This window comes from Brugia malayi (genome assembly GCF_000002995.4).
Source record: "Brugia malayi strain FR3 genome assembly, contig: Bm_v4_Chr3_scaffold_001, whole genome shotgun sequence".
NCBI lineage: Eukaryota > Metazoa > Nematoda > Chromadorea > Rhabditida > Onchocercidae > Brugia > Brugia malayi.
This window is the reverse complement of record NW_025062477.1, coordinates 101237-114606: the sequence shown is the minus strand read 5'-3', so window position 1 is coordinate 114606 and position 13370 is coordinate 101237. Positions and strand designations below refer to the sequence as shown.

Sequence of the window (13370 nt, the reverse complement as noted above, 5' to 3'; positions counted from 1 at the left end):
CGATTTCCAACAATGATTTCATTTTATGATTTACGCATAAAAATTTAAGACATTTAATGGTAACAGATGCATTGATGGATCTTGACAAATTAGCAGTTGAGCGATCTCGAGTACATCCTTGCTAACTTTTCAGTGAATATTTTAGCGAGAACGTGTGATGGAGAGAAATTGCGTGATTCAAGTGCACGGAATCAACGTGCTATTATTATTATTATAATTGGTTTTTTAAGATATCATCAATTTCTTATTTGGTGGAGATAGAATGAGAAGTGTTTAGAGGCATACAGGGAAAAAGTGCTGTATTTCATTACTGGAGTGGTCGAAATTCAAAAACGTCAGACGACAGACGACAGTCATGCGTGGGCAGATGTCAACACGTGAAACAGGTGGGAATGAGGACATAGACACAAAGACATTTGCGCTACTGCTGTTTTGATGATAAGCGCTGCTAGTGACACATGCAAACGTGTTTATGTGCAGTGTGCAATTCACACTGCTCCAACTTTTTGTTTCTGTTTGCTTCTCCACTCAATAAGCATTAGCTTATTTCAGGCTGAATTATGCTTGAGGCTAGGCTCTGTGCCAAATTAAGAAGACAAGTTGAAAAGTTGGAAATCTTTAACTTTCTTATCAAACTATAACCATAATTTAATCTGTGCAATCGTTTTTTTTTTTTTTTTTCTCCTTTTATTTCTTTTTTTTTTTTTCCTGGTAACTTACTCATCACTCGCTGCTGCCCGACTTTTCATTCTGCCCGGAATGCTTGCTTGCCTTTCATGCTACTACCGTTAGTGCTTTCCACTTCACTTCATCTCTTCCTCCTTTCATTCATCTTTTGCTAAGAAATCGATCAGCTCAGTTCTGTAGAAGGGACAGAGTGACACTTTTACCGATCTCTGTGACAGATATATCTTCCAGGTATCTTATTTGATTGGATTTGTTGTTCTGGGAAGTTTCGCGATGTCCTTTGTGTGTCATCGTTACTCATTGTATGGAATTGATGATCTGACTGAAATAAGTGTAATTAGACTGGAAATATTTATTTATTAAAGTTGGAAATGATACTTCGTCTATTATCTTTATTTTGTTGAAATTCTATTCCTCATTTATCTCGGTTGACTTTCAGTGTAAACATAATTAAAATCTTATGTTTGCCTAATTATTGTTCCTTTACACTTATGTCAAAGGTGCAACACTTCAATTTTCTCTCAGATTCTTTCTTTTTGCATGACACCAATTTTGATAAGAATTAATTTTGTTATGAGGATACAGCTTACAATCGGTATGAATTCCGGTAGCCGGTTTACTTTAATGAAATGTAGAGTAGTTGCTAATCCTTCCGTTGTTATAGCCAAAGTGACTATTGATCACCTAAAAATGTTCATCAAATTGTTCTGTTTTAATTCGTTGGCCAATTCGTTTATTATTATGAATACTGATTTGGAACACCGTATCCATAACACAAACTTTTTAGTCTGAAATTGCTAGGTAACATTTTCTTTTCGCAAAAGTCCGACAGTACTTGCACACTTTGCTTTATTCTTTCTGTGTTAGGAATGAATCACACTGCTAACCAAACTATTTGATTAATTGCTTTTTGGACTATTCCTTTTTTTTTAGTGTCAAATAGTTGATAGGATCGACAGTCCAATTTTTTATTGAATTATTTAACTTGCAATCTAAAATCTCGAATCACAGTTATCGGTTATTTCTTTGCTATAGTATCATTTTACCGAGGAATTTTTGATCTGATTTTTGTAGCTTGTAGTAGTACTGTTTATTAACTTTGAAGTCTGTCTTTTTTTTTGTATTTGTTCTTCTAAGAATTGTCTACTTTCTCTAAGGTTGAGATAAGAATAGAATAATTTATAGTTTGTGCCGATATGATAGTAACTGCATGGTAAACTGAAATTGCAATGTTGGAAAAAACATTTTTGACATCATAGGATCATCTTTCAGTTTTGCTTCATATAGTACTAACTCACTGAACGAATCTGTCACCATCTATATTTGTATATTAGACAGACAACTTTTGAATTTGAAATTAGATCCGAACAGAAAACATTTACTCGAGAATAATCCAAAAAACAAAAATTAGAAATTAATGTATTAAATACATTCACGGTATTTCCTTCTCTGTTTGCATATTTTTTTCTCTTCTTACAGCGAAAAGCGAAAAGCCTTTTACTACTAGAATTAAACCATTATGAATGAATTATGATAAATTAATGGAACACATTACGTTGCGTTTAATGACGAGAAGAGAAGGTATTTACTGTTAGTGTGGTAGGATTATCAGTACCATTTCCATTTAATATATTATATTGAGGAAGGAGAACGACAAAGGAAAACGAGAAACAATGTCAGGAAATGATGAGCGAATGCAGCGAATTCATCTGGGAAACGATGAATTCGGTGGTTTGATCGGAGGCCTTGCAGGAAACTTCATCGAGAATCAAGTTGGTGGTGGTTTTGGACAAATTCTTGGTGGACTCTTGCGAGGAGGCAGAAGCGGTGTAGATTCTGGTACAGCTTCTTGAATTTTTCATTTGAAATTCTTCATTTTGCACTTAATGGTATGATGTATTTATTGGCATAATTTTTAGAGATTTCTGTTCAACTAATAAAACAATTATTTGCTTGAGAAAGCATTCAAACAATAAAAATAGTCATGTTGTTGGGCTATTCTTACCCGATGGGCTGAAATTATTTTTGTTTGAAGGAACGATAATCATGTAATGGTTATGTGGGTTTGGTTTCTTATTCTTTGAATAGCTGTTTGCAATTCGATAATCTCCTTTTATGTTCCTTTTTTGTATTGATAAGGACTTCAACATTTGAATTTGTAAGCATTTCTTCTGGAAAGTTTTCAGGTGGACTGGATGTAGGGAATTTGATTGGTCAGTTTGTTGGTGGTGGCGCTCGAGAAGGTAGTGGCGCTCGAGAAGGTAGTGGCGGAGGTTTGTGATAAATTATTAGGATGAACAGTGCTCGTTATATATTTGAGAATTAGATTTGTTACACTTAATGGTGGTGAAGGATGAATAAAAGAATGTAAATAGCTGACAAAGTGGAATTTTCCTAACGATGAGGTAAAGAACGACAGAAATTGGTGATCTGTCGATAATAGAATGTAGGCTTAATGTTCAGTTTCAGTTTACTTTTTCCCTTTTTTGTGCCAAACTTTTTAAAAATAAATTTTAATCTATTTTCTTCCTTTCCTTAGGAGACAATGTACCGCTGGACTTTTTGCGTGGTGGTGTTATTGAGATGCTATCAGATATGATTGGTAAAGCAGCACATCATTTCCTGGGTGTTGACCCGCAGACGGGTCGTATTATTGGTGCAGTTGCCGGTAATGTGCTGTTTCAGCTAGGTGGAAAAGATAACAAATTATCGGATATAGGCAAAATTGTTTTGGACAACATCATTTCCGGAAAATTCCACCGCAAGGTTAATTTTTCTATCTTTTCAACCTTTTCTTTGTTTTACTTTTTCCGAAAGGAAGAGGTTGATTTTCCTTAGTTTTTTGTTTTTTTCTGAATAGAACGAGTCTTTTTAAATGTAATCTAGATTTAATTTGTATGATTTTCACTTTTTTTCAACTTGCCCATCCTTATACTGTATCCAATATCTTAACTAATCGTAGTTTCAGGTTGATCCTTATATTCCACGGGAACCACGTTTGATACCACGTCCACCATCACCAAGTCGAAGAAGCGAAGCACTCGACTTTTATAAAGAACGTGATCGATGTTTGCAAGTCAGTGAACCTTTGAGTATTTTGCATTCTTAATGAATTACCATAAAGCAGTGCTTCTCCAGAAATGCTATTTTTATTGTTTAGCAAATTGTTCTTCTGTTACAGTCTAATACTCTGTTCGAAGACCCAGAATTTCCAGCCGATGATTCCAGTTTGTTTTATAGTAGACGACCTCCGAAATACATTGAATGGCTTCGTCCAGGAGTAAGTGAATTTCAGTTGTTACTTTCAGTTATTACCTAAGATCACGACTTTAATGAACAAAAGTTTATTGAAGGAAATCGTCCGCGAACCAATGTTAATTTCGGAGGGACAAACTCGCTTCGATGTGATTCAAGGCGAACTGGGAGATTGCTGGTTGATGGCTGGTGCTGCAAGTTTGACCCTACGTGATGAGCTATTTTATCGTGTGGTCCCACCGGACCAGAGTTTCACCGAAAACTATGCTGGTCAGTTAAGAATTAATTTATACAGGTCCTGCAATAAGTAAACTTACAACGTTGTTAAAGTGCCTACTTCAGTTTTCTCTTTTTTGTTTTACTTATCAACGTTTGCATTCCTCATTTATGGTGATAGCTTTGTCCGACAAATTTTGTTACGAGTTGAAATGTGTTATTTAATATATAATGGAAAAATCAGTTTAGTATAAAGGAATTTCATTTTACAACTATGAACCTAAAATTTCAAAATTTCTATTTACAGGAATATTTCATTTTCAATTCTGGCATTATGGTAATTGGGTGGATGTAGTTATTGATGACAGATTACCAACATCAGGTGGAAAGCTTTTGTATATGCATTCCCGTGAACATAATGAATTTTGGAGTGCTTTGATCGAGAAAGCTTACGCCAAGTTAGTCTGGAGATTTTTAGAGAGAACTAAGGGACAAAAAAGAAAGAAAATATTTCTTCAAATTGTAATTCATCAATAATTTTATAGTGTTGATTTAAACTACTTTTTCTTTAAGCTTTTTTTTTTTCTTTTTTTTTTCATGGAATTTGACTAAAAACGTAGCATTTGTAGGTTATACGGTAATTATGAAACTTTAAAAGGTGGTACAACATCGGAAGCATTGGAAGATATGACTGGTGGTTTGACAGAGTTTATTGATTTAAAAGAATCACCACCAAATTTATTACAAATGATGTTTCGAGGCTTTGAAATGGGTTCTTTGTTTGGATGTAGTATTGAGGTTAATGATTTCATTCATTATAATAAATTTTTTCTTTTATAAGTTTCATCCATACTTAGTGTTTTCAACAGTTTTCTTAAGGCTTCACCAATGGAATTTGAGGCACGTACACAGCAAGGATTAGTTAAAGGTCATGCCTACAGCATTACAGGAATGAGACTGGTTAGTTTATCGCATATTAGCGAATTTTGCATTGAAAATGGTGCAATATAGTCCAATTTACAGGTATGCATTAATATGATATTATTATGATATTATTTCTTATGATATATGGTCGAATATCCATTGCGAATGATAAATCTCTCATAAATATTGGGAATCTTTCACCTTTTGGTTCAAAAAATTTTTACATTTTAGATTGAAACATCACAAGGTAAAATTCCTCTATTACGAATTCGTAATCCATGGGGTAATGAACAGGAATGGAATGGTGATTGGTCAGATGACAGTGAATTATGGGATTATGTTTCCAGTCAGCAGAAGAAAGATATGAATCTTGTCTTGGCGCATGATGGCGAATTTTGGTTTGTTTGATTTACAGTTAATTTTGAAAATTACATATTTATTGTATTGGGTAATAATTTGTACGGCAATACGCGCTGTACTGTTATAAAATATGAATAAGTAAAATTATGTAGTTAGCGTTTGATTGTTTAGTTTTAGTAGTCATGGTTTCATGATAAATTCAAAACATCACACCAAGGTTTATTCGTCATAGGATGTCATTTGATGACTTTATGCGATATTTCAACAAAATGGAAATCTGCAATTTGGGACCAGATGTTATGGATGAAGTACGAGAGATGACTGGTGTGTCAATGGAAGATGCAGGTTACGGACGCTGGAATACTCGTTGCCATCTTGGCGCATGGATAGGTGATACTGCTGGTGGTTGCCGAAACTACTTAGGTACAAAATGTCATTTAACCTACTCAACCCATATGAAGAATGTAAAGTATAAATTGAGAATTTCGTAACTTATTTGAGAGGAATGTTAGATGCTTCGCAAAAGGATGAAGAAAGGCTATCGGATAACTATATTCAACTTCTTACAGTAAGGATGGAGCAGCGTGATAAGAAGCGATTGTGCAGAAGAGGATGTATTTTGTCAGCGGTTATTAATTTCAGTAATGATTTAGATCACACTGCTCAGAAATTATGAGTAATCCATTCATAGAAATCTACTAGTTTAAATATTTGAATATTTCTCTTGCAGATACCTTTGCCAATAACTCTCAGTTTGCTATGACTCTTTCTAATCCAAATCCTGACGATGAGGATGGCCTTTGTACAATAATCATTGCCGTGCTGCAAAAGAATCGCCGTGAAATGAAACCTCAAGGATTAGAGAATCTTGCTATTGGCTTTTCTGTCTATAAGGTAATTTCAAAATTGATGTAATTTGCTACATGCTATATATTTTTTGGAAATTTTTTCGCTAATAGAGGTATTTCAAATAATTTTATTTATTTTATTGTTTTTTTTTTTTTTTTTAAATTTTAAGGTCAATGAAATTTACGGCCACTTGGATCGGAGTTTTTTTGCATCACATAAATCATGTGCAAGAAGTTCTGCATTTATCAATCTTCGTGAGGTATCATTTTGCTTGTCAGTTACAATTTTCAGATACAAGTTAAGGAGACTGCGTTACTTGGGTAATATTTATGTTTGTTGTACCAAATTATATGTCGTACCACACGTACCTTCATTAAAATATATTAAAATAACTTCATCAAAAATAGTTTGAACTAAAAGGTCGTACTTTGCTGAGCAAATAGTTTTTTTTTTTTTCCGTGGAACTTTCACATTTCGACTTGACTCTACCACTGCTATTTTTGCTATCTAGAGTAAGTATTAGTTTTGAATTTTATGGAATTAAGAAAGTCTCATCCATTGCGAATTTTTAATAGCAACATAAAACCAATAATAACAGTTGCATTTACAGATTGCAGATAACAGATAATTACAGGTAACTGGCCGTTTCCGTCTTCAACCCGGCAATTACATCATTGTTCCATCAACTTTTGAGCCTGGTGAGGAAGGTGAATATATGCTCCGTATGTACACCAATGTAACCATCTCTTCCGAGTAAGTTTTGTTATCATACTTCCAGTTTTTCCTCTTCTCTTGAATATCCTTTTACAATAGTACTGGAAACAAATTCTCTATTGAAAAGAGGATTTTACAGAATTTTAGTTTTACGTTAACTATTGGAAGTATCCTATATCTTTTGGGATATTTCAGAGAGCTTGGTTAAATGTTTGAAGCAGAAGATGGGCGATAGGCTAATCACACATCAATAAAACAATTCTCACGAAAATAATTCCATGAATTTTTTTTCTTTGCCAATTTTTTGAAATGTTTGTGTTATCGAAAAAGTAGCGAAAGACAAAAAAGAGAAAGGAGAATATAGTGCAAATATTTTTTGTCAAGATTATGTGTAAAATTTTGAGATTTTTATGAAAATTCAATGTTTAGCGACTAAATTTAAATAGCATGCAAAGATTATGCTGCACTGATGGTTTTGAATAATGAAACTGATGACAAATAGTCCATTATATCCTTTGAATTTTCTTTGGCTTGCAAGTAAAAACATGAAAAAGGCTTTTCATGTTTTTACTTGAAAAAATTATATTTTTAACTGTGTTCATCTATCTACTTTTACCTTCTTTTCCTGACATAAGTTTTGCTTAATTTCCTTTAAATATACGATAACTTATGATGTTAGAATCTAGTTTGGTTTATATTTTAAATTAGAATTTTAACTTGTGGACTAGGTTATGGTGTTGAACTAGGAATCAGTAAGATTATTTTAGATTTTATGAAATTGAAGCAGAATAGCAAGAAAGGAAATTGAGTAATCATTATCGCCACTTACTGTACTAGGTAATCTTGTTATGAAAAATGAAGGATTTGCAAACTTTTTTACATCGCATAGCAGTGAATCGTTGTGTCAACGGATGTGTCTAATTAATCTGAAATTGTGGCGAAAGCTAATGCACAGTGATTTTTTGGATGAGAAGAACATCGTGCCGTGTACAGTGATCGATCGTTAGGAACAGACGGACGGACCGGATCTTCTTTCAGTTTACATCCCTACATATTGATTCGGATTATGTATACATGTTAAGCTAATCTATAGATGAAAGGATTTGCCGCAAATTAACAGGCCTGTAGCAAAACATTCTTCGTTAATTACAATCATTTCTTTCCTTTTCCGCCGACCCTCTTTGAAGTACACCGTCGATGATCATTTATCAGCTCTATGTCGGTCGCACCCTGTTGTGAGATGCGTAATCCATAAAAGATTACCGTTCATCTCTTTATGGTTACAAGCCGTTCGTGGTTATCATTTTATATTCAAATTTAAATATCTTTGAGTAGTCTTTAAAGCTTTAGAGGAACTGTTTTAGTGCTCTTTCAATTGATATCCCATCCTTTTATCAAAACAGTGGTTGTCAACAATATCAATTACTTATATATGGCAAGAGTACGAAGAACTAACACTTCCTAAGTTTATGAGACTAAGCAATTTTCATTAATATTATTTGTAGTTAAAGATAAACAAGGTAAAAGGAGTTAGTTAATTTTATTTCATTCCGGAATTTTATGGGATATTATGTCAGGTATTTGCGTAGAACTCTGTTCCGGTGAAATCTATGTTACGGAGATTCATCACGACAATTTTGCTTGTCCACAATGAATGGGTTCTGTGAAGGCTTAATATCGCTACATTCTAGTCAAGTCAAATGTCAACAAATCCCATCATTTTTCCTATCTATGTATTATGTATGTACTATGATTGCTTAAGCAGATGCATGTGTATGTGTCTTTGTTTATGAACAGAACATTCGAAATAGCCGAATTTCATACAACTGGTTCTCAGCCTCCCTGATGAATGCGCTACCATCAGAAACGCTGTTTTTGTTATGATAAGAGCGTACATGGGTTTTTTTTCTTGGATCTAGCGCAGATGTCCTAGGGCCTAGAGTTTTTTCGTATCTCACAATGAGATCTTCAGGATAAAAGAGTTGAAAAACTGGGATAGAAGATGAAGAAAAGAAAAAGTGGAAAAGAAAAGTTAACAATCGTCTGCACCATTCATTGAATGACCAGTTAGATTGAGAAAGTTGAAGCGGAATCTGACAAATTGCGCCTTTAATCCTCCCCACTAAAACAGTCACCTATACTTTCACTTCTTTCATGTTCACTGTCATCATAGCTTTTATCAGTGTTATTGATAAAAGCTATGATGACCATTATCATCTCCGTTCACTTCTTGTGTCGAATTAAATTTTAAATGATCAGATGAGTTGCATTTATTTAAACTAAAACATTCTTCGTTCTTTGATTTTATTAGTAGTTTTGGGAATGAAGTATTTCAAATATAAGAGTCGCCTAAGTTCACTTAATTAATCCACCGTAAAAGTAAGGGTTGTTCGTCAATTCACTAAACTTTATTTTCACTTCATCCTGTCTCTCTCACTTCACTACTGCCAAACAGCTTCTCTTTAAGTGCTAGTAGCAATTCTCAGGTGGGTTTGTGTTGAATTTCACTTCAACTTGTGATACGTTACAATTCAATATCATATTAACTAGTAGAGATCTTTGGTGTCAAAAGGAAATTTTTTGTCACCTTATTTAATCTAAATAAAATGAAACGATGTGATGTTGGTGCTGGTGGTAGTACTGGTGGTGCTGGTGCTGGTGCTGGTGCTGGTGGTGGTGGTGGTGGTGTTTCTTTATCACTTGTGATGCTAAGAAGCTTCCCAAGCCAATATGTAAATCGATGGTTGGTTTGCTACATGTTATCATTATTCCCGTACATATGAAGGGACTACACACGCCATTCTATATAGTTAGTCCCTTTATATATGTCTGATTATGATAGTGGTAGTAAATAATAATCGTAATAAAGTAATGATATTGATAATGATAGTGATAAAAATGATAATAATAGTAGTAGTAATGATAATAAATTAGTAAATAAATAAAGGATAATTATAATAATAATAATAATATTGACAAAGTAGAGATAGATAATGGTGATACACATGCAATGCAATAGTTATGTGTGTAGGATTGTTTGCTACACATACCTCTGAGACAGAATCTTGGGAAGATAAATTGGATTTGGCTTGCTGATTTCACTTTTCTGTCAAATGTTAGCTTTAGCTTTTTATTTTCGTCTGTCTTTCTGTTTGCTTCTTCCTTTCGTTTCTTCTCTTAGAGCCATTATTTTTGCATTTGGAAGAGATGACCAGTGCATGTGAGAAGATTGAAGGACGAAGAAGGACCGACCGACCGACCGCCAACCAATCAACCTTAGCGCTTTTGGTTCCCTGAAAGGGTCCGCGAGCGGGCGGAAGAGGAAAGGAAAAGGAAAAAGCACGACTGATTATGAAGCATTCCTTCTCATCCGTTCTCTCCTCCTTCTTTCAGAGCACAGTTGTGAGTTCTAAAGGTAATCGATCTTTAGCATAGCTAATTTAAAAGCTAATTTCGTCCTAATCGGTGGTTATCAGTTATTATCAACCTTATTGCTTATTTTAAACCATTCCTTACATCAAATATGCCAACCATCATTTCATTTGCTTCTTCTCATACAACAGTTGCTTAGAGATACTGCAGCAGTGACCCGCATTTATTGAAAGTATGGACAGAGGACAGAAGTGACAAAGAACAGTGATGTGAGTGAGTGAGTATTTCTGATATATTTGAAAAAGGAGAAGGAATTAGTTATTATTTCATGAAATGAGTACATTTAACAAATCAGTTGACATCAAGCTAAAGTCAAATCAAAAATCTTACTGATTTAAAAGCACTCATATGTTGCTATCATCATAATTATTTCAGTTTTTTCGATTGAATCTCATAAATTTCGAGTAAGGGTTTAGTTTAATTTGAATTGATGCATATTTTATTTTATATCCCTTCTTTTGAAAGGTAATTCACGTCAAACATTTTCATATCGAAAATACTTTATGGAATGAAGCTTAAAACCTTACAACAGTTTTGCATATCATTTTTATTGATCAATGCTTGTCATTGGAAAATTCTTTAAAATTTTTTAAGCATACTTAGTGATTGAATTTTATATAATATTATAATTTTTAAATTTGTGAATTAAGTTCAAAAGACGAGTAACTCTTTTTTTTTTTTTTTGATTACAAGTAATTTTTTTCATAAATTACATCATCAATAATTGCAAGAGGAAAGTGTACCAAATTGTTCGTTTCCAGTATGAGAGAGAGAAAAAAAAAAAAGAGAAATTAACAGCGATAATAGTAATAGGATGGAATAGAAGAAAGAAAATTGCCGCTGTGTTGTCCTGTAGATTGGTCGGAGTGAATTTTGTTCCTAATCCGAAAATGTCTAATCTAAAGCAGTTCCAATGTTTAGTTTACTTTGTAAACACTGTGCAATGCTGTGAGATGTTGTCGGAATGTTTGATGTATTTCCACAAAGAAAAGGAAAAGTGGAGGAGGAGGAGGAGTGCTACTTGACAATTCATTCGTTTTTGCTTGTAGCTATTGCAAGGTGAGAGTAATTCTACTACACTCAACAAATTTCCTCCAATCATTTCTCCGACAGCAATTTGACAAGAAACTTGTAATATCTCTTGTCAATTGTATGATCAGATGATAAACTGATAATTCGGGAAATATTCTTATCCCATTCACGTTCGCATATTAACAATAGTCGGTTTAAAAAAAAAATCTTCCTCCTAGTTGTTGAAAGGATGATTGATTAGCTTTACTGATTAGTTATCCACCTTATGCCACCTCAACTTTTTTATCCCTGAACTTCTTTATTAAAATTAAGCATTGTCCAATATTCATATTAACATAACTCTCTATCCCTTCACATTAGTTCGATGGTAGTACGATGGGATGGACACTAGTGGCCCAGATATAGTCTTAGACCACTTTTGATACTGGGACAAATATACGACTGTGTGATCAAGTTAACGTTACTTTCCCTATCCATCACGGCCATTAAAGAATGGTGGTAGTGAGCCTGCAAGTCTAGTCCTTTTATTTGACAGCTAGAAGATCGATTACTTGGACATCTCATGGCTAAACTGTGTGCAGGAGAGAGAAGGAAGAGGAGGAAAGCCTGAAGTGTCACCACCACTGTCAGCTTTGCCGATTCGTTTCATCTGTGGAGACTCGAACTATCGATCTGTCTTCCTTATTATGATAATTTGAGGCAAACTGGCTGTGTATTTTCTCCTTCTCCATATACTTGATGTGATTTTGTTATCCAGGATTTCCCGGGAAAAACCTCGACCAGAGGGATAGCTATGAGGAGGAAGACGTCAGCTTTCTCTCCTTACTTAATTTCGCCTCTCACACTTTTATAACTTTCCGTTCCTCTCTTCAATTACATTCACTAGCCAACCTTACTAACTTCTCTCCTTCTCTCTCATCTCACTCATTCCTCACATGTCATTCACTCTCTCATATCTTTTACGTATCTTTATGATTAATGATAGCCCTGCCTATGCTACTTTTCAATATGTCTCTTATTAATAGTAATTCCAGAATCTTTTCTCCTTTTTTTTCTCCTCACCACGTCCTCGCATTCCTTCTCTCTCTCGTCTTATCTAGTAGATATACTTCACATTACAGTGGAAGGAAGCAGATGACACTGTACCTGAGTGACCTTTGCGAAATACATTAGTGATGGTCAGTGGTCACATCACTGACTTTCTGCTATCAGTGATTACCTGTCTTTGCGGGCTACGACTGCTAAGAGATGGCGGCTGATGAGCGAATGAAGAAGCACTGAGTGCATTATCGAACACATACATACACTGTGTCGGAAGGAAGCAGAAAGGGCAAAGGATGGATGGATGATGGTGCTATTCCATTGCGGTGAAGTCACGTTGCGCTGCGGAGAGGATGAGTCAACCACTGCTCTTAAAGTAGAAAGGAACAGGCGGTGGTGGTGGCGGTGACAGCAATGACAGTTCGTGGAGTTTCGATTCGAGATGGCGAGATGAAAGGTGCCGACGGATCAACATTTCTTGAAGTAACTATTGCTACTGTGTTGTTGTCGCTGCCAATAATATAGTTAAGAGTTAAGGCTTCGAAATTTCAGTGGAAAGGTAGAGGGAGAGAGAGAGAGCAAGAAAAGGGGAAGAAGAAGCAGATGAATAGTTGCTGATTGTAATGAATAGAGGTTTCTAGAGAAGGGGAAGTGAGCACTCTTTTGATGTTACCCGCCGTCGCACCTCTAATAATCCACAAAATGCCGCCTTAGACTTCAAAGACGGTACCGCCAGCACCGTCATTGCCACCAGTGCCAACCTTACAACAGTACTTCTATCCTATCCTCTTCTCCTCCACTGCCCACTTGTTTTCCAATTTCGTTCTTTTCTATCAATGTGTGTGTTTGTATTTATCTAC

At 34.8% G+C, this 13370-nt stretch overlaps 3 protein-coding genes across 5 annotated transcripts; all 3 read left to right on the top strand.

Annotated features, from left to right (window-relative positions):
• Window positions 1-2360: 2360 nt before the first annotated feature.
• Bma-clp-1.2 lies at window positions 2361-7048 on the top strand (the record flags this gene model as incomplete). Of its 3 annotated transcripts, XM_001897472.2 has the most annotated exons (15): window positions 2361-2526; window positions 2874-2960; window positions 3227-3453; window positions 3656-3763; window positions 3869-3967; window positions 4041-4212; window positions 4466-4616; window positions 4788-4956; window positions 5038-5118; window positions 5314-5480; window positions 5675-5865; window positions 5955-6070; window positions 6235-6336; window positions 6461-6550; window positions 6926-7048. In XM_001897472.2, the coding sequence occupies 15 exons, from the start codon at window positions 2361-2363 to the stop codon at window positions 7046-7048; spliced, it is 2049 nt and encodes a 682-aa protein (XP_001897507.1). The 3 variants fall into 3 exon arrangements, with proteins under 3 accessions (XP_001897507.1, XP_042935484.1, XP_042935485.1); XM_043079550.1 differs by lacking the exon at window positions 5955-6070 and having other exon boundaries at window positions 6173-6336; XM_043079551.1 differs by lacking the exons at window positions 2874-2960; window positions 5314-5480; window positions 5675-5865; ... (2 more) ...; window positions 6461-6550; window positions 6926-7048 and having other exon boundaries at window positions 5038-5169.
• Window positions 7049-9611: 2563 nt separating this feature from the next.
• Window positions 9612-10302, top strand: Bm12778 (Uncharacterized protein; the record flags this gene model as incomplete). The annotated part of the gene is made up of 2 exons (XM_043079549.1): window positions 9612-9752; window positions 10132-10302. The coding sequence occupies 2 exons, from the start codon at window positions 9612-9614 to the stop codon at window positions 10300-10302; spliced, it is 312 nt and encodes a 103-aa protein (XP_042935483.1).
• A 1099-nt stretch (window positions 10303-11401) lies between these two features.
• Bm17592 (Uncharacterized protein) lies at window positions 11402-13035 on the top strand (the record flags this gene model as incomplete). The annotated part of the gene is made up of 2 exons (XM_043079548.1): window positions 11402-11496; window positions 12888-13035. 2 exons carry the CDS (start codon window positions 11402-11404, stop codon window positions 13033-13035), a joined length of 243 nt encoding a protein of 80 aa, XP_042935482.1.
• Between the last annotated feature and the right edge of the window lie 335 nt (window positions 13036-13370).